Source organism: Poecilia formosa, unplaced genomic scaffold (genome assembly GCF_000485575.1).
Source record: "Poecilia formosa unplaced genomic scaffold, Poecilia_formosa-5.1.2 Scaffold19, whole genome shotgun sequence".
Classification (NCBI taxonomy): domain Eukaryota; kingdom Metazoa; phylum Chordata; class Actinopteri; order Cyprinodontiformes; family Poeciliidae; genus Poecilia; species Poecilia formosa.
In genome coordinates this window covers 209,660-231,057 of record NW_006799958.1, presented here as the reverse complement: position 1 = coordinate 231,057, position 21,398 = coordinate 209,660, and the positions used below count along the sequence as shown (strand labels likewise).

Here is a 21,398-nt window from a genome sequence, read left to right as displayed (position 1 = left end):
TCCCACTCTGCATGTATTTGTTTCCTGTTTTGTTTAAAGTGCGTCCTTCTTTACGTGTTTGCGTTTTGTGCATGTGTTTGGTCTACATTAGCATGTGTCTCCCCACCAAGCTCAGACAGCCCTCCCTCCCCCCTGCCGCCTCCTCTTCTTCCTCTTTCGGCTAGCTGACACTCTAATTGAAATGGGAGTGTCAGCCGTTAAGTGTGTCTCAATGTGTGTGCGTGCGGTGTGTGCGCCCACCCGTCTTCACGCTTTTTGGCTCCGTGTTGTGGTCGCTCATACTCCCATGAGCACTTTTCACAGCAAAGTGTGAATTTGCTTTTGTGTGTGTGTGTGTGTGTGTGTGTGTGTGTGTGTGTGTGTGTGTGTGTCTGTCTGTGTAATATTCCCCTCAATCTTCATACTTGGTGCCCAGCTCTGTTGGTAGAAGCACACATTTAAAAATATACGAAAATTGAAGGCAGAAAAAATAAACCACCTTCATTGCAAGTTATGTTTTTACTTTCAGCTGGGGTAAAAAAACAACACCTTATGTGCTTTAGAGTGGGTTCCCTACCGCCACCACCCATGGGAGTTTTCCTGCGTTGATTAGTAATAAGCCAGACAATATAATGGTGATATAACTCATGAGTAGATGGCTTTATGTGCGCCCTGGAAGGGCAAAGTAGGAGGCGAGAATCAGTTTGATTCAAAGCCACACATGTCCTATAACGCAAGAGTGAGGACGATGGGAGATTTGTTTGGTGGGGTTAAGGAAACTGAGGTTCAGATGAGTCAGAGAAGAGGCGTCAGCGGAGCTGCTGTTTGCTGACCGAACTTTGATAAGAGTTTCTGACATGGAGTCAAGAGTATGAAATATGATTCAGATCTGGAGTGTGGAAAAGTAAAGGATGGACGGATTTTTGGTAGAAGCCCCAAATCCAACCAACCAACCTACCTACCTATCTACATACCTACATACCTACCTACCTACCTACCTACCTACCCACCTACCCACCTACATACATACATACATACATACATACATACATACATACATACATACATACATACATACCCACTGCAGAAAAGATCGGTCACGAGTTCATAGCAAACTTTTCTATTCGCACTTCAAAAACATTCTTAAAATGGACTGGAAAAGCGTGGAATTATGGCAGGAATAATACATAAGAAGCCTGTGATAAGTTTATGTGTTTTGGCAGGTGGGGTTCAGCTTTGCATGCATGCGCAATTACCCCTCGGGCCTCTTTAACCCAACCTTCCCCCCGCGCTCTGGCTTTCACACCCACAGTATCGCTCGACTCAGTTGACGGCTCAGCGCGATGGTTTATGAATGAACAAATCGCCAGAGGAGACGGAGAACGGAGGCTTTATGATCTAAGAATGATTGAAGCGGATGCAAGAGCGGGTAGGGAGTTGGATCGTGTGTGCGCGGGTAGAGCTGCGTATGTGCCTCTAAAAAAGTAGGAATCCAGGGAAAGTGAGCGTGTGATGAGGGAAGAGAAAGATGGCCAAAGACGGAGGAGTGGGAGAGAAAAGGTGGTGCGAGGCGGTGGGAAATGAGATTGTGCCTTGCAAGGGCTGCGTGTGTGTGTGTGTGTGTGTGTTTGTGTGTGTGTGTAAAGCTGTGCGCAGTGCCGTCCTGCTGTGCCTCATTAAACCCATGTTGTGTGGAGCTCCGGACCTCGTCATCTCCCCCTCAAAGGCCCTGTGAGGTGTTCGTGAAGTTGGGTTGGGGCGAGGAAGTAGCTCTCGACAATGATTTCCTAACAACCACCCTTCCCCCGCTCCCTCCCCACCACACCGAATTGCAGCCATGTGCTGGCGGTACAGATTTCCCCATTTTTATACATCACGTCGCCTCCCTGACTCTTTGTTTATTATTTCTTTTCTGTGTGCCTTTCGTTCTCCAAATGTTTCCCATTTCCTCCCACTGCTTCCCGAGCCCTCTCATGTTCGTTCCAAACACAACCTCCATCTGGATTCCCTCCCACCCACCGATGTGCTCTATTTAAACCCGCCGCCGTCACTTTTCCTCCTCCACCTGCCGAGCGCGCTGTGCGCTGTCAGTCAGAGAGAGGCGGAGGGCTTCGAGGGGCGCGCGGCTCGACCCTCTGACGTAGAGTGACAGAACGTGTGTGTCTGTGTGGCACACCACTCGAGGGGAATCGAAAGCGTGTCAGCCGTGTCACTACTGCTCGATTGACCGTACTCGGAGCAAGTCAGGGGAGGACTTCCACTCTATTGACCAGGCGACGCTGTACGCTCTATAAAGTATCGACTCCCAACACAGGCGCCCAAGTCACTGGGCCACACACCTTGTCTGTCTGACACACGCACACACACACACACACACACACACACACGCACACACACTTACACCGGCGTCTTGAAAAGCTGGTGCTATTGTATTTCAGTTATGAGTCTCTGCAGCCTCTTTAACCTTTTCCCTTAAAAACAGTAAAGAGCTCAAATTTTTTACATGATAGAGGCAGACTGGTTCTCACATTTTAAGATTCCTTGTCTTGAACATTTTTACATTCACGTTATATTACAGCCACAAACGTCTAAGTATTTTAATAGGATTTGATGTGATTGACCGTGACGAAGCAGCTCATAATTGTGACCATAATTCGGTCTAAAAAGTGTGGAGTGCAAACGAGCATAATGAAGCCCAATATCGGTGTTGTCCTTCATCCAAGTACAAAAACGGTATAGCACGTGCTACACCTACCCAGAAAATGTCCACCCGGCTTTACTGACTGGCAAGACAATTCAAAGAAGAAGCCAAGAATCTCAGGGCAACTTTGGAGGAGGTGGTGTATGAATCTGTTCATACGACAATTATCAGTTTTATGTTCTACAAATCTGACCTGTTACGGAGCATCAAGAAGAAGGCTATTACTGAAAAAGACAGAATCATGTATAAGAAGTGCTCTAGTCAGATTCATAATAAACTTCTTGGCCTTTCAAACAAAGGACAAAATGTGGCAGAAAACTGACTTTGCACATCACCCTGAACACACCGTCTTCCCAGGGAAATACGGTGGTGGCAGCAACACACTTTTAAGAGTTGAGTGGAAGATGGATGAAGCTTAATACACGACGATCCCGGCAGAAAAGCTATTAGAGGCTGCAGAAGCCCCTAGGCTTAGGTGGAGGTTCGCCTTTTGGCCGGACAGTTACCCTAAAATTACAGCCTAAACTGCAGTGGAATGGTTTAGATCAGAGCATGTTCCTGTTTTGACCTAAACATTACCTTACTACGCAGTTCTGCTCGATTATCAACTTCCATCAGTGCTCCGTCAGATTTTTCCCAATTGGGACAATTTCAGTTGGACCAATTGGCGAACAGAAAGAAGACTTGTGAACAGCGACTTTGATTTTCTGCGCTGTTTTTGAATTAGAGTCTGCTAGTAAGGGGTATAGATTGGCAATGAAAGCTGAGGTAGCGAACAAATGTCGAGCTGTTAAAGTCAGACCGAGAGGAATGCTGAAGACATTTTGTTGCTGGCAAAGATGTTGTTCCACTCAGCACTTCTCTTTTTGCAGTGGAGGGGGGTGGTTTACAGCGCACGCAATTTCTGGTAAGCTTCATAGCATAGCGGGCTCTTTGCATGCGTCATGGTGAAACATTAGCAATCCACTTTTTTAAAACTTCAGCAGAGTCCACGCCTCCAGCAAGCAATCGTTACGCTATAGCTGAGGGTTTAATCTCTCTGGAGAAGTAAGGCGTAGAACAAGGCGCTATTTTTTTTTTACCAGGCTACCTAAGTATACACTGGACCTAAATCTAATCAAGACTCTGTAGAAAGACTTGAAAGTGATATTCAGAGATTCTTTCCAACTCACAAGACTGAACTTTAGATATTTTGCGAACGGGCAAAAATGTCTGCGTCAAGCTGTGCAGCTGTGGATGCACATATTCCAAAGTATAGGCTCACATTTGTGCCAAATTTATAAAGAAGTGCCATGCATGAGTTTTCCTCAACTTCATAATTTCTCACTATGTCTTCTCGGTCTATCATTGGAACACCCAATGAAATACACTGAAGTTGGTGATTTGCAAAACGAAAATAATGTGAAAAAGTTTGAAGAGTGTGAATACTTTTGCAAGGGACTGTACATCACCAGGACGTGCTGAGTGAGAACACACCCTGTTTGCCGCTTTCATCCAAAGATATCCTCTGAAAATCATCTTGTCCCCAACAGTTAGGCTAATTATAGTTTATATCAGTGTGAGTAATTGGCTGTCTGGCTGTATAGACGCTCGTTGGCATGTGAAAAATGACCCTGATGGCAATGCCAACAGAAGGGATGAACTAAAGAACGAAAACACTGATTCATACTCGGACTGTATTTTCCTGAAGTTATTATTTTGGACGAAACTGCTTTTATAACGAGTTAAATGTCTGATTTTTGTCAGGTTTTACCATCTGATGGCGTGGGGGTTACCTCTGGTCATGGCCTCTTTGCCGCTGCTGAGAGGTTGCTACGGCCCCGCGGGAGCCTGGTGGTGAGTTTCCTGCTTTCGCTAAGGCCCTTGTTCTAACTCTGGATTCCCTTAAGTAAGAGTTTTAAAAAAAAATTGGCAATTATCGACGCATCAGATGACGGTCAACTATCTGCTGGAAGGTTGTGAGAGGGGAAAGAAAGTGGGAAGAGGCCGAGGTGAGGAGGCGGCGGAATGAGAATTGGGACAGAGCCGTATAATCTCCGGGCTCGGCTCTCTCTTTCCACTCTCCGCTTATTAATAGCTGCAGCTGCACGGCTTTTTCCTCTCCGCAGTCACACAAGTCTCCCCTTCCGCTCTCCCTGCAGCCCACTCATCGCTCTCCCCTCTCTGTTTCTCTCTCTCTCTCTCTCTCTTCTCCCCAGCTGGATCACAGACGATCACGTAGCCTGGAGATTTGGGATGTAAGTAGACCCTTTCAGCGCTGCCATCAAAGCTTTTCCCCCCCAAAGCTGTATGGAGGGGAGGGGGTGAGACTGGGAGGAGCAGGGGGAAGAGAAGGGCTGTCTCTGCGGGGAAATGTGAAGGGTTACATGTCAGGGGAGCCCACCCCCGACTCCTTGAAGTACGTGTGTCTCCCTCCGCTCTGTCCGATTTAGTGGGAGCCGCTACGTTGTGGTTTTAACTGTTTAGGACGGCTATGACGGATTACGCCTGTCTGCTGCTTTCTGCAGCTGGTCCTAAGCCTGCGAGTGCCCTGCCAATCCCCGCGGTGCGCGTACTTAAACACACATCCGCGCACGTGCGCACGGCTCCCCTCTACGAGCCAAGGTAATCGCATTGCTGCTTGCAGCATCAGCAGGGAATCAATCTTTTAAAACAAATAAGCACACACACACACACACACACACACACACAAACGCAGAGAACACGCAGGCAAACAGAGAACAACACACAGCTATCAGCCGTGCTAAAGCGAGCTCGTGTCTCTTTTATCAGCGCTCCTCTCTGCTCCCCGGCTCTGTCTGGTTTTTCCGCGCTGTTGTGGCCCAGGGGGACGCGGCACTCGGAGGATCAGGGAATCTTCATTAGCTCTAATTACATCAAACCAGACGGGAGATTAGAGGCCAAGGCAGCACCCGTCAAGAAGATGGGGGGCGGCGGGGGGGTGGGAAACACACACACACACACACACACACACCCAGCCTGGCAGCAGCATGTGGGAGGGCAAAGTGTGCAGTGTTAAAGGTGAAAAATGAAATAGGTGGGAGGGATGGCATACGGGATACAGTTAGTGAGACAGGGAATTACTCAGCACGAGAGGAGGAACGTGCGGATGCGGAGCAGGACAGGAGGGAGAGCGAGAGAAATAGATTGTCCTCGTTTCTGCCCCCCCACACCCCACAACCCGCCTCGTACCCCCTGTACCCCTCCCTCCACCTCCCCCCTTGCTTCGTAGTGTGTCTTCATCAGAGCTCAGCGAAGCGCGCAGACAGAACAGAGGAGACAGGGGAACTTTGGAGGAGGAGGGTGTGAACGGGGATGAAAGAGGAAGGTGAATAAAAAGCAGAGGACAGTGTGTGTGTGTGTGTCTGTATACATATGCGTGTGTGTGTGTGAGAGAGATGGAGGTGCAGAGTTTCAGGGGCTGAGTCAGCAAATGGAAGCGCCGGAGCTTAGCTGAGTCACCGTTCTTAAGAAGTCCCTAGTTGGTGTGTGTCATCGGTGCCACTGACATACAGCTGTGAAAATGACATTCACAAATGAATCAGTTGGACTTTTTTAAAAGAAAAACTCTTTACTATGTTGCTGTGGAAATGGAAACATTGCCATTTCGGTAAACACATCGGCCCAGATTGGGACATATTAAGCATGTTGTGATCTTGAGACTTTGCTTCAGCTTTAAATGAACTTCCTTCAATGCCTTAAGGTGTGTTCAAGAGATTTACACTGCACACTTTAGCTTTTGTGTTTCAAGCATAGTCACTCAATTACTACAAGACATTCCAAAGGTTGACATGTTGTATTATGTTACAATCACAAACTTTGTCGACACACACACACACACACACACCCCTATCTTACCAACTGTCAGCCTAACCTGCCAAGAGGGGACTTCTGTTTCTAGTTTGTTGAAAAAGCAAAAACCCGATATAAAATGTACTTTACAGCTCTGTTACCATAATATAACTGAAGATTTGACTTTTAGTCATTTTTAAAGAAGTTGCCAAGAGGGGACCTAGATCTCTGAGCGACGTTTACAAAGTGGGAACCTTCACATACTGCAGTACAACTGTCTGTACCCATTTTTTGACCTAAACAGCAGTTGCTTACTACAATGAATTACTTCAACTCTTTTAAGAAATTGATGATTTAACTTGAGTGATATTATTTAATTAATTGTTCTCAATACAAATATTACCCAAAAAGTGAAATTATGGCCACATTTATTTGGGATTTTATGTGATAGAGGAACTCAAAATATTGCAATAAAACATTTCGAGTATGTGCTTTTTTTTTTTTTTTTTTTTTTACATATGTAGAGTTCGAAAATGTTTCCTCATTCTTTGCAAAGTTTAAAAATTAGTCAGATTGAATGGTGAAACTATGAGTGTGTCTTTTTTTTTAACCTCTGCTGCAGATTTTCAATCGGGTGAGGCCTTGACTTTGACTGGGCTGTCCCAACACATGAATCTGATCTAAACCTTTCCGTTGCAGTTCTGGTTCTATGTTTGGAGTGTGAACCTCCTGCCCGTTCTCAAATCTTATACAGCCTCTAACAGGTTTTCTTCCAGGATTTTCCAGTGTTTAGTTGTACCCATCTTCTCCTAGACCTTCACCAGCTTTCCTGTATCTGCCAAAAGACAGTATCCCCACAGCATAATGCCACCACCACCATGCTTCACCATGGGGATGGTGTGTTCAGGGTGATTTACGTTGTTCATTTTGTTTTCCACCAGTCATAGGGTTTAAGGCTTTATTTCAACAGCAGTTTTCTTCTTGATACTGATTTAGTTAAGTGATTTGTGATGTCAGTTGTTCACACTGGACTTTTTTAGGGGTATCGGAATAAAGATATTATGCACTCGACAGCTTTATGTGACTTTCTGTTGATCTATAAGATAAAGTCCCAATAAGTTACATTGAACTTTGTGGTTGCAAAATGTGGAAAAGTTCAAGTGGTGTGAATACATTTGCAAGGAATTATACAATACTGCATTCAATAATGCACAACCTTCACTTTACAAACTCTGCCTTTGTTTTCCTTCTTAAAGCTGTCCTTTCAGGTCTAAGTGAATGAACCAGTGCAGCAAATAATTTAATATTTCAACAAAACGTTTCACATGCAGATACAAGAACCTAACTTGGCACAGTTGTTCCCAGCTGCTTGCTTTATTGAAGAAAAGAAAAAAAAAAGATTGTTCTGCTGATCACATAAAAAATAGCTTAAATTAACACTAAGCCACTAAGCATGTAAAAAATTAGTACACTGCTACACTGCTAAACACATAGAACAATTAGCGGAAGTTAACGCTAACCATTAAGATGACTTTCTCAGAGTCTGTGCCACACGTCTTCGTCTCCATCCAGTCGTCAGCTGGTGTGAGACTCGCAAACCGCCTCAGTTTCAGTTTTGCCATCTGGTTTCGCTAAGTTTTATTACTTTAAGGTTGCATGACGACAATGACTAAAGTCAAAAATAAATGTGACATAAAGTTCATCCAAGTTATCAAAATGGGTGAAGTTTTGTGACAGTAATTGGATGGCGGCCATCTTGAAAAATGGCCGTCGTCCTGAAATTCAAGTGGCTAATGAGAAATATGAAAAACGTATGAGGTGAGGGGTGAGCATGCAAATTGTTATGCTCGTATCCACCGTTGAATTTTTTTTTTTTTTTTTTTTTTTTTTTTTTACGGTAATTTGATGCATTAAACAGGAAAACCAAAGTCTTGATGGCTGCAGTTAAGCCTCCTGTATACTGAACCTCTCAGTTGGGCATTATTCTTCTCTATAAAGCAGCACTGGGAGACGAGAGATTGTATCTGTTCTTATTGATTATGACCTTCTGACATGCTCATGCCATCCACAGCATCTCTCTGGTCATCTGTATTTCATGCATGCTCCCGTTGTCGATCTGTGAGGATCAGCATCTTTCTGCTGCTGCTTTGATTCCCACCTTCACCCTGTTTTTAATCACCAAGAACCGCTCTCTCTCTTTCTCTCTCTTTCTCTCTCTCTTGCCCTCTCTCTCTTTTCTTCCCTTCCGATCGCGAGCCACAATCTGCCGCCTATTCCTCCACCTTTATGTCCTCACCTCTATTCATGTCCTCACTTTTATCATCTGCGGCCCACTCCGCGCTTCTGTTTCGTTCCCCCTCTCTGTCTCCCTCTTGCTCTCTTCGGGTAGTGCTCAGCTGTAGAGCACAGCGGACTCTAATGGCAGATCATTATCATGCTAATTAGAGCACTTTGTAGCTGCCGCCCGTCATTCTCTCCTCCTCACAGCCCCCTACACTATCGTTAAAAAGGCCACCCCCCCTTCCCCCTCCCCTCATATCCCCTCTCCGCCAATCCGCCCGCCTCCCCACCTCATCCCCCTCCCCGAGCTCGTCTTTCCATCATTAACGGGACGGGCGCTGGCGTAATTGGACGCTGTTTATTCCAGCGAGCAGGTTATTAAATCACACAGAGGTGACGCTCGCGCAGGTCTCCCCTCCTTGAAAAGCTTTTATCATCGTCCCATGGCGGTGTTCATGGCGCGGATGCGTGCATGCCGCAGAGGTCCAACAATTTTTTTTGGGGGGGGATTCATATTTGTCCAGACTCAAATTTCCTCTCTCTTCAGTCCTTTAAACCCGTTCTCAAATAGAAAATTTACTGTCACTATGAATAAATAGGGAACCTGGAAACGACACAGGCAAACAACGAGGGAAGGAATGTCACAATAATAGAAGTAAGGAAGGACACAACGAAGGGAGAAGGGAAAGTCTCAAAGAAGGAAGGAAGGACAGACACAATGAAAGGAGGGAGGACACAATGTAGGATGAGAGGAAGGAAGGATGGACAGACAAAATGGTGGAAAGGACCATCTCAAGGAATGAAGGAAAGGAGGGGGAAATGAGGGGGAGAAAAAGCAAAGGAAGAACACAAGGAAGAGGAAAAACAGGACACGGTGAAAGAATGGAGGAAGTGTTTGACAAAATGAAGGAAGGGTCTTTGGAGGAGGACACAAAGAGGGAAGTAAGAAAGGATACAAGAGAGGAAGAATGAATGACACAAGCATGAAAGGACAGAGCAAACACAAGGGCCGAAGGAAATTGTGAAGGACACATTTATTAATAGGGAATACAGCGTAGAAAGAGACGTATGTTTTCATGCCTACAGCCACATACCGAAGTTTTTAAGGCAGGGAGAGTATTCATCGGCATGCTTACGTTCTCTGTTAGATCAGAATGCACAGACATGTGAAACATAGGTTCCCTCCTCTTCATACCGCCGTCCCAGATTCTCCTTTTAGAGAAAAGTTTAGGTCGATTGTGCTCAGTGAGTTTCTTCCCATCCTCAGGCATGGGACTCAAGCATGGGCAAGCCTAAATTAGGTCAAGGACCCAGTATTTGCCTTCTGAAAGACTTCTAAAAGATGCTGTGTGGAGGATTCATGCCAAGGACTTTCCTGGCACAGGAATGTACATTTAATCCCAATCCATTTTCCTTTGAAAGTGTCTGGCCACACATTTATAGGTCAGCGACAAATTCAATCTTCCTCTTTGTTTTAAATGTCACTCCGACGTTTTTCTCTTTTTATAACTTCCAGTAGCCGTCCTACGCTCTACCTTGTATCTTTACAAGATAGACTTTCCAGTGCCAGATTCTCAGAAGGTGCCGAGCGGCGCGGTCGTGACTGACTCCGAGTTACTGTGGCGACCAGGAACCTGTCTATCAAAGCAAGACAAAGACCTGTTTGGTGAATACAGGGAGAGGCTGAAACTCCTCGCGGCTTACATCACCTCCCAGGAGGTTGCACAACACAAGGCTGCCACTCCAACAAAGCCAGCCTCTCATTTCCTTTGCCCGCCACATTCCCTTTCATCCACTCACAAAATACCTGACATATTATGCACCCACGCCTCCTCTGATTGGCAAACCTCACTCCCTTAGGAAGGTGGTGTGTATTTCCAATATTGTCACTCTGCTGGCATAATCTTTTATTCTACCTCTCAACGGTCGGAAACTCTGCGCGGTGACATCTAGAGGTGCTTAGTCAGGGCTTTTCCTGCTGTTAATTTACATGCTGTGCGTCCTCCTCGCAGCATCTATTTCACACGTGGCGGTGCAGTGTTGGCCCTCAACACTCGTCTCAGAGAATCGTCGAGAGTCTTTTAGGGCGTTTTCACACCTGATTGTCTGGTGGACTCAGTTTGATTGCAACTTTTGTTAAATTTTCAGCTAGTGTGGTTTTCTCACAGAGTGCTGCTCCTCCCCCCACCCATCACCTCTGATGGTGCTGCACTATGAACCACTGAAGGAAACAAGATGAAAACCTCAGAAGAAGACATGAACACAACTGTGTCCTTTGTCCTAGCGCTTGGATTTGCGTGTTTGTTTTGGTTGCATTTACCTAGAATGCCCTGCGCTATGGTACACTTAGCACAAGCGCTTTTGGAGGACTCTCCGGTCCGCTTGGCGTTCACATGTGCATTCGAATCACACCAGAGTTCACTTCAACCAAACTGAGACTGAGGTTTTTAGGCAGACCAGAGTTCACTGTTTTGGTCCGCCTCAGAGCTTGACTGCACATTCACACCTCCACAAATGAAGCTGACCGTCAAGGCAATGAACTAGAGTTTGATTAAAGCTGACTAAACAGGATCTGGTGTGAATGCGTCTTTAGACTGCAGTTCCTGGTAAACATCTTCCACAAAATTCTGTGTTTTTTTATTTATTTTTATGTTGACAGACCAACACAAGATAAATATAATTGTTTTTTTCCTCATCTAACCAGACGACCTTCTTTCATGTCTTTACTGTCCCCCCGCCCCCCGCTAGTTAATGCTTCTCCAAGGCACTGTGCATTCCTCAACAAACAATTATGTAGTTACCTGGCTGCACTACTGCTGTGAGTAGAAACTGAATACATTTCAGCTTCTTTTTGCTCCGTTTTGGTCACGATAAACTTCTAAAAAAAGATAAATTTTCTTCTAACCCCACATACCTCGCTACGTTCAGCACAAAAAGGTTTTTTCTACTGTTTGGTGTTGGAAAAAGTGGTTTTCCTGCAGGGTTTTAGATCTTTTCGCTGAAAACAGCTGCACTGCTTGCAGCAGCGAAAGTGGTAAAAAGGCATGCTGACCAGACATCTAAAAAAAAAATGAGGTTACTGTTAGGGGGGGTCGACTGTGGCTCAGTGGTGAAGAGCAGTTGTTGGGTTGATTCCAGCTTCCTCCTTTACCACATGCCGTGGGGCAAGGCACTCCAAACTGAACCGATCTGCCTTTTGGCGTGTGAACGAGTGTAACTCTGTGAATGTGGCTGCGTTATGAAACCCATTGAGTGGCTAGCATGACTAGAAAAGTGCTAGAATCATTTAGTTACTCTCTGTTACATTTTTTTAAGAGTATCAGTTTCAAGTTGAAAACAGAAGTGAAACTTTTGACCGATACCTGAACCCAAAACTCATCCAAAAAAAGACCATTTCAAGTTATATTCCTGCTAAAAACCATCGTATTATTATGTAAAGGAACCATTTCTTATCAGATGCCTGTTCTGTCTTAACGTGATGTTCCTTGAAGTCATTAAGGAGGCCAAGAAAACTACATCGCAAATAACACAGCATCAGATGTGTTCTGGTTCCCTTTGCACATTTTGTTTTTCATCTTTTCGTGTCTCTGCTTTGCAGATGGTACGTGCCTCTCTTCAGCCTCATCTTCCTCATGATCTGCTGCTATGGCAGAATCATCTGTGTGGCCAATAACAGAGTAAGTGATCAGCATGTTTCCCCACATAACGCAGTAGAAACAGAGTCCAATCAGTTTGATTCTGAACTTTGGGGGGGGAAAAAATCAGAAATTTAGTTGCGTTTGTGTTTTAGGTTTTCTTTTTGCCGTGACTTTTAACCCTGATGTTCCTGCAAAGGTGTCGGCAAGGTGACAAACTGGATCTCCTACATCTGATGGAGACAAAAATAGCTCGGGTTGGAAACAAATCAGCACTTTAAATACAGTATCTTGTCTGAGCTGCTTTATTTGGAGGTAAAAGTGTCAGTCAGAGATGCACCCAGCAGTCAAAGATAATTACACTCACCTAATTAACTTAGATGAAGCAGAAATGCAATCATAATTTACTTGTATTTACTTTTGTTTTTTGTTTTTTTGTTTTTTTCTTATCTGTAAATACATTTGAACAAAAGACAATCAGGGAGTGGTTAGTTTAGGTTGGGAGTCTGCAAGCTGTGACTCTTTAGTCCCCCCCACAGGCATTGGTAAGAATTTTGGCTGAAAATATACAGGTAAAAAGATGATTTCTATCTAAGAAACAGGTAAAAGTAAAGGTTAGTTCATGCAGTTCCTGTGTTTGAAGAACTGCATAGAAATAATGTTTTTTATGTATATATTTGAACTTTAATAGTTTATTTTCTTCATAAGATCCAGTAGATTTTGCTGGTATGGATAAACTTGATTTAATTAGAATGAAGGGAATTTTTATTTTGGTATTGTGAATGTTTCTCATCCTTGAACCAGGTTGTACTTTGAAGTTGCTCAATATTTATCTGCAAGGTGTTGTGTGCTTCATGGATTAAATATGAAATCTGTCTGGGTTTTGGCCAGAAACAAATCCAATAATTCTGCTGTGCTTCACAATGTGTTCACACTCATTTAACCTTTTTTTATAAAATAAAATAATTTTAAGAATTTTAATGGGACTTTATGTCAACCAGCAACACAAAGCGGTACATAATTGTGAAAAGGAAGGAAAGTGATGCGTGGTTGTTCCATTTTTCTTTATAAATAAAAATCTGAAAAGTGTGACACCCATTTACCCAATGCAACCTATCGCCTTCAACGTTCACCTAATTGGTAAACGTTGAAGGGTTACAGGGTTTTTCTTTATGATATAAAGAAACATGTGATTGTTATAATATTGCTAAATAATGTGGCTACAAGATTACAATTAATGCACATTTTCTTGATCCTTTTTTTGTTATCATACTTTGTCACAAAGTGAAACATTGTTCCTAACCTTCTGCTTCACCATCACTCTCTGCTTTGTGCCAAACTGGCATATAAATTCCCAATAAAAATATTTCAAGTATTTGTAATGTGACCAAATGGAAAATATTTTGACAAGGCACTGAATGTATTTGAGGAAGTAAGAGGAAAAATAGAAGCTGAAAACCTTCTGGAACGTTAACCATTTATGACCTTACTTATTTTTTTTAAGTTGTCATATTAGGGATGAGGATTTCCTCAACTTTCCTTTAAAACAAAAAGGAATAGCTGTCAAGTTTATGCGTAGGATTTGTTGAAGAAAATCACATCTCTCTTGTCTTTGTCTGACAAGAAAGTTGTTTTCATTTTTAGGCATTTTAAACTGGGGTCAGGTCGGTTTTGTAACCAGTTCATGAACTAACTTATCTCCTTGTTGATCTGCTCTACAATTTGGCTTGAAGGTCCGTGTAACCTTCCATGTTAATGGTGCAGCAGCAGCCCGGAGGCAGCGTTATGCACATTGCACGTAACTACCATTACCTAATCTAACAAAACACCACTGAACGTGAAGCCAGTGGACGAACAGCGTCGCTTTTTGTTTTGCTTTTCATTTATTTATTCTTGTCGATTCTCGTCAACCAAACGCAAAAGAAAAGCAAAAGAGAGGCAGGCTGAAACCTCATAAGCCTCACGGCGGCCTGTTTTTATTATGAATGCCCGCATTCCTTCTTGAGGCGGCGGTGGAGTGAGAGAGATCGCGCAGATAGCCAGGTAGCAGGGCGACAACAGCAGAGAGCGACAGCAGGTAGCTGAGGGGCAGGGGGAAGGAAAAGAGGCTACGCAGCCCTTTATCATGGCTGTGATAACGAGGGGGGAATGAATGTAGCTGAACGCGGCTGCAGCTCATAACTCATTCAGCTCACAGCGTTCAGCTATCGCTCCCTCTTCCTCTCGTCTCCGCATCTGTCTTCCACCTTCCTCATTTCCTTTTTTTTTTTTTGCATTCATATGTCTCTCTCGCTCTCTCTCTTTTCTCTCTCTCTGACTGTACTCCCACATGTTCTCTCTGTCTCCCCCGCCCCTCTCTCCTTTCCCTCCACCGTTTTGCTTTCTCTGTCATATTTATGAAGAGCTCAAGCCTTATCTTTTTTCAGCTGGAGGCTGTCTCACTTGAAAGAATTTCACAGGCTTTGAAAGCGGGGTAGGTGGCGACTCGCCGCTAGAAAAAGGATAAAGCAGAAGAGAGCCGGGATGCTCGCCGGACACGGAAGTTCTCGCACTTTCCAGACGAAAAAGATAAGGGAGATGGGCGGACTTAAAAGACCGTGCAGATCACTGGTTTACTGGTTTTTGGAAAATCTTGGACGTGATGCTGCGTGACTGTGTGAGGCTGTTCTAACTAGCCTCACACAGTTACAGGTTGTTTTTTTTTTAAGCTAATGAGTCATTTCTGGCCACGCAAACACAGAGGTCTGGGAACATGGTGGCATGTTTGTAGAAAGATGCGATTTGCTCGTTTGTTTTTAAAACTATCCATACCCCCTATTCGTAACATCTTAAGCTTGGATTTATTTTATTCAGACTTTCTGCGATAGATAAGCAAGAACAAATAATTTTTTGAGTGATGTTCAGTGTTGACAATCAATTTTATTTATGAAGCACCTTTCATACTAAAACCAACTCAACAGGCTGCACAGATCAATAAAAACAAACCCACAAAACAAACAATTATCCACCACACCCCCAACATGGAAAAACACAGAACCGTATGGAAAAGAGCGGAAATTATGTTTTCTTCCAATATTGTTCTGTACTTAGCTCCATGCGCACAGCATAATGCTGCCACCACCATTTTTCTACAGCAGCATCGTGTGTTCAGGTTCTTTTCCACCACATGTAGTTCACTTTGTGACATGGATAATATATTTTTTTTCTTTCAGTAATTCATCAATCTTACCACTCTGTGGAGCAACAGCTGCTTTGTCAACAGATTCTCCAACGTTGACCAAAGCTGAACATTTTTCAACGTTCTCGTGTCGTGTCGCAAGCCCGCGTGTGAGTCTACGTATACAAGCGCAAAATTTCACGTACATGTGTTGCAACGGTCACTTGGATGGAAGAGGCGCTACTGGCGATTGTCGCCTCATCGGAGAAGCTACAGTACATAGGAAATGAATGGAGAGGGAGCGAAGTTGCCTAAGCGCAAATTTATTACCATTTGGCGGAGTGACTGTCGCTTTAGGCACTGGCTCGCTTCGGTTGCCAATCCATATGAGGCTAGGTGGATTCTGTGCAAAAAAATCTTTTAAGCTGGGAATTAATGAGGCTAAGGCAGAGAGTCATTTCCAGTGTTAAAAGGACAAAGACTTATATTTTCATTTTTGTCTGCTTTAAATTTCATTCAAGTTGGCATTAAAAAAGTTTTTAAAAGTCTTAAATATTACTTTCTGAAACCCGCAGATCTTTTGTTTAATGCATTGAGTTTTGGCATTACGTGTGAAAATATGAAAAGGAATAGCAGGTGTGATTACTTTTGCAGGGGACTGTAGCTGAAGTTCCCACCCTCCGACTGCAGCGAAAGCGTGTTTGCTCTCAGGAGACCTGGCCGCGGCTTAATGATATTGCCACTTATTATCAGCATTTGTTGATTTTGATGGATGGTGCTGCTCAGCTGGACAACAGAGGGCTGCTGTGGAACAGCTTCAGTCTAATGACCAAATGGCTGCTCCCCCCCCCCCCCCCCCCCCCCCCCCCCCCCCCCCCCCCCCCCCCCCCCCCCCCCCCCACCATCCCCCACACACACACCACACACACACACACACACACACACACACACACACACACACACAGATTTACAATGACAATCACGTCAGCACGGAGAAACCATGGCAACATTGAGTTAATAAATAGCAGAACAGAGGAGCTTTTAGTGCATACTGCTCATGCTGCCGTTTTTGTGTATGCGCACGAAGACCTCGAGTTTCATCTTGGGTTAGATAAACCCCCTGACTTCCAGTTACCCCCTCGCCCCCACGCCATCTCAACCATTACAAATCCTGCTCTTGTGCGCGGCGTCTTCATGTGTTGCACGCACGTTCCTGTTGACATTTTCCCCCGCATTCTCTCCAGAGAGGAAGAGCCAGGAGTATTCCCACGTTCCTAGCCGAGATCTCACATCTGCAGTGTTTCCCCCCTCCTCCCCCGTCCCCCCTCTCCACATCCCTTCTTTTTTTTAAAATATTCTTGTTTCTCTTTGCCCCCTCTCTGCCTTGTTTTCCTCTTCCCTTGTTATAGCGTGTGTGTGCGCTAGAGCTGATCCGTTTTAGTGAGATGCTGGGAGCTGTTTAAGTGCTCCCCTCTGCCTCTAAGCTCCGCGCTCTGCTGTGAATTGGGCAATTTGGCAGGGCCGCGCGAGAGGGCGGAGGGATTTTGCATCGCCGTGATATTTGTTCCAGCTTGTCACCACAGGCACTGACCTCTAAACATTCCTCTCTAGAAAGAAAATCGCAGAATTCTCTGCATTCTCCCCCCTCCATGCCCCCCACTAATAATTCTCTCTTACTATTGTGCGTCCGCAGATGCAGTCCTGGCGGGGAACCTTCAACCCCGAGCGCGAGAGACGAAAGGTAACTCTCCGGCCGCCGCATTTCTCAACACACAATTATGCGTGCGCCGATCGTGAGGATTACAGATTCTGCAGGATTAGTGCTCACCCTGCTCACTGGTGCAGGTGTCAAGCACGGCAGGGAGCAATTTGACCCCTTGACATTGTACCCCTGGGAGTGCTTGTGCATGTGCATATGCACGTGTAGTCGCGCTCGAAACGAGACCCTTCGGGGAAATGCCAGGGATCAGAGGTGCACAGCTTGTAGGAGGGGCACGTAAATTACGCTAAGTTGCATCAGATAGACCACGGCAAAATGGGAAACAGAAATGAAATACTGGTCTGCGGTTTCCTCAGCGGTGAGTTGGTGTAAATGGTAGAATTTAATGCAACGGGACAGCTCCAGAAAGAAAGCAGGAATTGATTAATGAATTTAAATATTTTCGCATTAAAACAATTGCCTACCCCTTCGTACAAAATCAAAATTCTGCACAGTCTTAAAAAATTCTGGAAAAGTATAGAATTGGGTCAAAGTATGCTCCAGCCCTGAGTTAGTTCAGAAAATGGACGTTGATTTTGAAATATGTCGGCATGTCTAAGATGGTGACATTGCAAACTAGTGTAATACATATCAGAAATACTAAAACTGCATTTGGAAATCTTGAATTTGTGTTTGTAACAATGTAGTCATTTTGAGATGGGGAAACCCTGCAACATGGTTGTGGAACAGAGAAACACAGGAATAGTTTAACAATACTTTTAGTATCCAGTTACGTTGACTGGATTTAAAACTCTTTCTCTGCCAGAATAAGTCCTAAAGTTTTTAAAATGCATCATGAAAAGCTGTTTTTCATTTGATATTTACACGGGGGTTAGTTGTCAACTTGTCCCCTTGCTATAGATTCTGTTCTCCAGAAAAAAAAAAAAAAAAACTCAAAATCAGGGGTGTGAACAACTATTTAGTCTCTAAAGTCAAGAGGGCCACACAAAAACTTGCGGCGTGCCGGATTTGGCCCCCCGACCTTGACTTTGATACATCTTCAGATGACATGGTGTTCAAAAGGCAGAACGGAAACGTTTACTTTTAACACCTACTCTGATAAAGGCGTCTTCCACCAGCAGTGTAAAGCAAAACAGAGGCTTACATAAATCTAGCAGCATAAAAGCAACCCTCCGCTCCTGCTCTTCCTGTCGCCTCCACCCTGCGGAACCAGGTGTGCAGTTGAGGTTAGGGGTTAAGGTTATGTAGATGCTGCCCCTAAGTGGCAGGGATAATTACTGCACAATGAACTGGCGTAACCCTCACGGCATCCTGTGCATGTGTGTGTTTGTGACAGCAGCAGCACACACTCCTCCTCATGTGGGCTAATTGCTATGTGTAGCACAGAGTGTAAATAAGTCAGCAGCGGTTTTTATCACACTCTTTCCTCGTATTTCTCCTTCCCAGTCGCTTCCCTCATTTCCATCTTCCCCCCCTCCCTGCCTTTTGCTTTGCTCTCTCTCTCTCTCTCTCCCTCCCTCATCTACCCATTCCCCCCCTCCCTTGCCGTCTGTCTCTCTCAGTCTTGTACTCATACGCAGCATGAATAAAGCAGCGAGCCAGGTTCATGGCCATGAATATTTATGAGAGTTTATGCGCGCGCTGCGATGCTTTAAAACAACAACAACAGCCTCCCAGACTGCTCTTGCCATGCCAGCGAGCTGCGGTTCATGTGTGTCACGAGTGTGTAGCAGCAGGTGTAAACTACAGAAAGCGATTCCTGCAGGTTGTCTAAAGACCGCCGGCTCTGGGTCTTGCTGCTGCCGCCGCCGCCCTCCCCCCCCCCCCAAACCCCTCCGCTCTCTAGCGCTTGCACACGTCGCTTCCTGAGTTTGTCATTCTTTATTCCTCTCCCTGGCACCTCGTGGCACCCTCTCTTTCCCTCTCGCTGTCTACGGACGTGCGTCTGTGCAGAGTGATGACGTACATTACTGATGCTGGCAGCTGTCAGGGCCATAAGTCAGATGGTTGTGACCTATCTCTGTATGTGTGTGCGTGTGTGTGTGTGTCTATGTCTGGAGCCGTTTGTCGGCAGTCGGGCTTAAAGATGTATTCACGCACACACACAAGCGCCACGAGGTCTCGCAGCAGCACAGGTCACGGAGAGCATATTCAAAAGGAGGTTTTTAAGTCATCAAACCACAGACACACACACACACGGACGCACACACCTTTAAGCGCATTTGCACACGCAGCAGCTCGGTCCCGTCGGGTAGCAACAAAACTGGCTGTGCAAACAGCGAGCCGCTTGTTCTCCGTCTTCTCGAGGCGTTTGTTTACAAATCCACACAAGCTTTGCCTTGAGTAATAATGTGACGTGTCTGTGCATCTATGTGTGTGTGCGCGTGCGTGCGTGTGTGTGTGTGTGCTCCTACATCCCTAACCTTGTATCCCACTGAGCTTTAGCCCTGCATGAGTGCCTCCTCATTAATCCACTTAGTTTTGATTTTATTTGTCTCCAACAGCACAGGTCTGTGTGAGCAAGGTGCAGTCAGTCTCTCAGAGGTGCAGGAGCGGTGAGAAGTTTACATGCCTCGTCGTTGGGTGGTGGGGCGACATTGCTTTCATTTTGAGCTTTTAAAGAAGAATTTGAACTGCTTTAGTTTTCGGGGTGGAATTATTGTACGACCCCAGACTTCGGTGATTGAAAAAGAAGAAATGAGTGCACAGGTTTTAATTTTTTAGGAATTTTCTCTACTCCACACACACACACGCACGCACACACACACCCGTAGAAGCTCAAATATTCATTAACAGGCTTTTCAATACTTTGATAAAAATAATTCATCAGGTTCAGATCATTGTAGAAGCCTTATCCCTTCCAAAACCAAGGTTGATGTGACTTTTTTTCTTTTTCTTTTTCTTTTTGGGCGATGTTCAAGCTTGAAGCGTCTACTTGAGTTAATCAGGAAGTTGATTTGTTTGGCAATAGTTTTCCACCTGTTTCATCCCTCCGTTGTATGTACATAATAAGAGATCAATACTGCTTGTAGCAAAGCAAACCCTCAGTATGATGCTGTCCCCACCATTCTTGACAGATGGAAGGTTTTCAAAGCTGACAACGCTGTTCCACCGAAACGTCAGGGAAGTCCTTTTCACAAAGACTTATTTGTGAAAAGGACGTTTGCAATAAAACATTACTTCTCACATCGCTTTTCCTGTTGTTTCACAAAAGAATCCGTTCAACTTGATAGAATATTCGTACCGCTAAAACTCCACTCCGGGTTTTCCAGGTTCCTCTCAGCAGCTCACCGCATTTCATGCTCCAAGCAGAAACAAGAGAAGTTTATCACAATTGCAGGCTGCTAAAAACTGAACAAGGAAGTCCGTCCCACTTGCATCTCAAAATGTTTATCTTGTGTCATAAAACTTTGTGGTTTAACTGTGCTCGTGGCTCAGTCGAAGTGACTACAATAGAGATGACTGAACTGCAGACATGTGGAAAGCGTCTTTGCTGGAGAGAGGTGGAACGGAGGCGGGAGTTGATATTTTTCGAAAGATTTTTCAAAATAAAATATGCCACAAACTGCAGTTAACACGAGAACCTTGGCAGACGAGTGAAGTCGCCGTAAGCCGCATAGGAGAGAAAGAAATGTGTTAGCCACTTCCTAGCCAAAGTGTCTGCTTTACAAACGCAACTTTTCGACACCAGCTTTTGTCTCCAAAGGACAGTGGCACCAAAACTAGGTTTTGGATGGATAAAGAAAGTTGTGGACTAGGCCTGAAAGCAAGTCCATGTCCAAGAAACCAACCAGTTTAATGGAGCTTTACCATGTGATCAAATATCGAGCATGAATCATTGTTAAATTTATACAAAATGTAAGTTGCATGGCTTTGCAAAGTGACAAAGTAAATATCATTGGGGTCTGCAGATAGGATTTAGCTTGTATGTCTAATTTATCCAGATTCGAGAAAAACAGTCAATTCAAAGTCTTGAAAAGTCTAAAACTAATACAAACCAGATTCCAAAAAAGTTGGGACACTAAACAAATTGTGAATAAAAACTGAATGCAATGTGGAGATGCCAACATCTAATATTTTATTCACAATAGGGCACAAATCACAGATCAAAAGTTTAAACTGAGAGAATGTATC

At 44.6% G+C, this 21,398-nt stretch overlaps 1 protein-coding gene and 1 long non-coding RNA gene across 9 annotated transcripts in view; one reads left to right on the top strand and one right to left on the bottom strand.

Annotated features, from left to right (window-relative positions):
* LOC103134722 (cyclic AMP receptor-like protein A) overlaps positions 1 to 21,398 on the top strand; it is a 75,442-nt gene that overhangs the window by 13,687 nt on the left and 40,357 nt on the right. For all 8 annotated transcript variants that reach the window (XM_007547122.2, XM_007547118.2, XM_007547121.2 and 5 more), the window contains 4 exons: positions 4,427 to 4,516; positions 4,879 to 4,917; positions 12,351 to 12,429; positions 17,238 to 17,285. In XM_007547122.2, the coding sequence (XP_007547184.1) occupies positions 4,427 to 4,516; positions 4,879 to 4,917; positions 12,351 to 12,429; positions 17,238 to 17,285 (256 nt within the window). The remainder of the gene's footprint in view (positions 1 to 4,426; positions 4,517 to 4,878; positions 4,918 to 12,350; positions 12,430 to 17,237; positions 17,286 to 21,398) is intronic.
* Positions 3,253 to 20,003, bottom strand: LOC107835729 (uncharacterized). The gene is made up of 3 exons (XR_001661539.1): positions 18,434 to 20,003; positions 6,526 to 6,533; positions 3,253 to 3,263 (listed from the first exon to the last, which is right to left on the bottom strand). It is a non-coding gene; the product is annotated as an uncharacterized LOC107835729 (long non-coding RNA).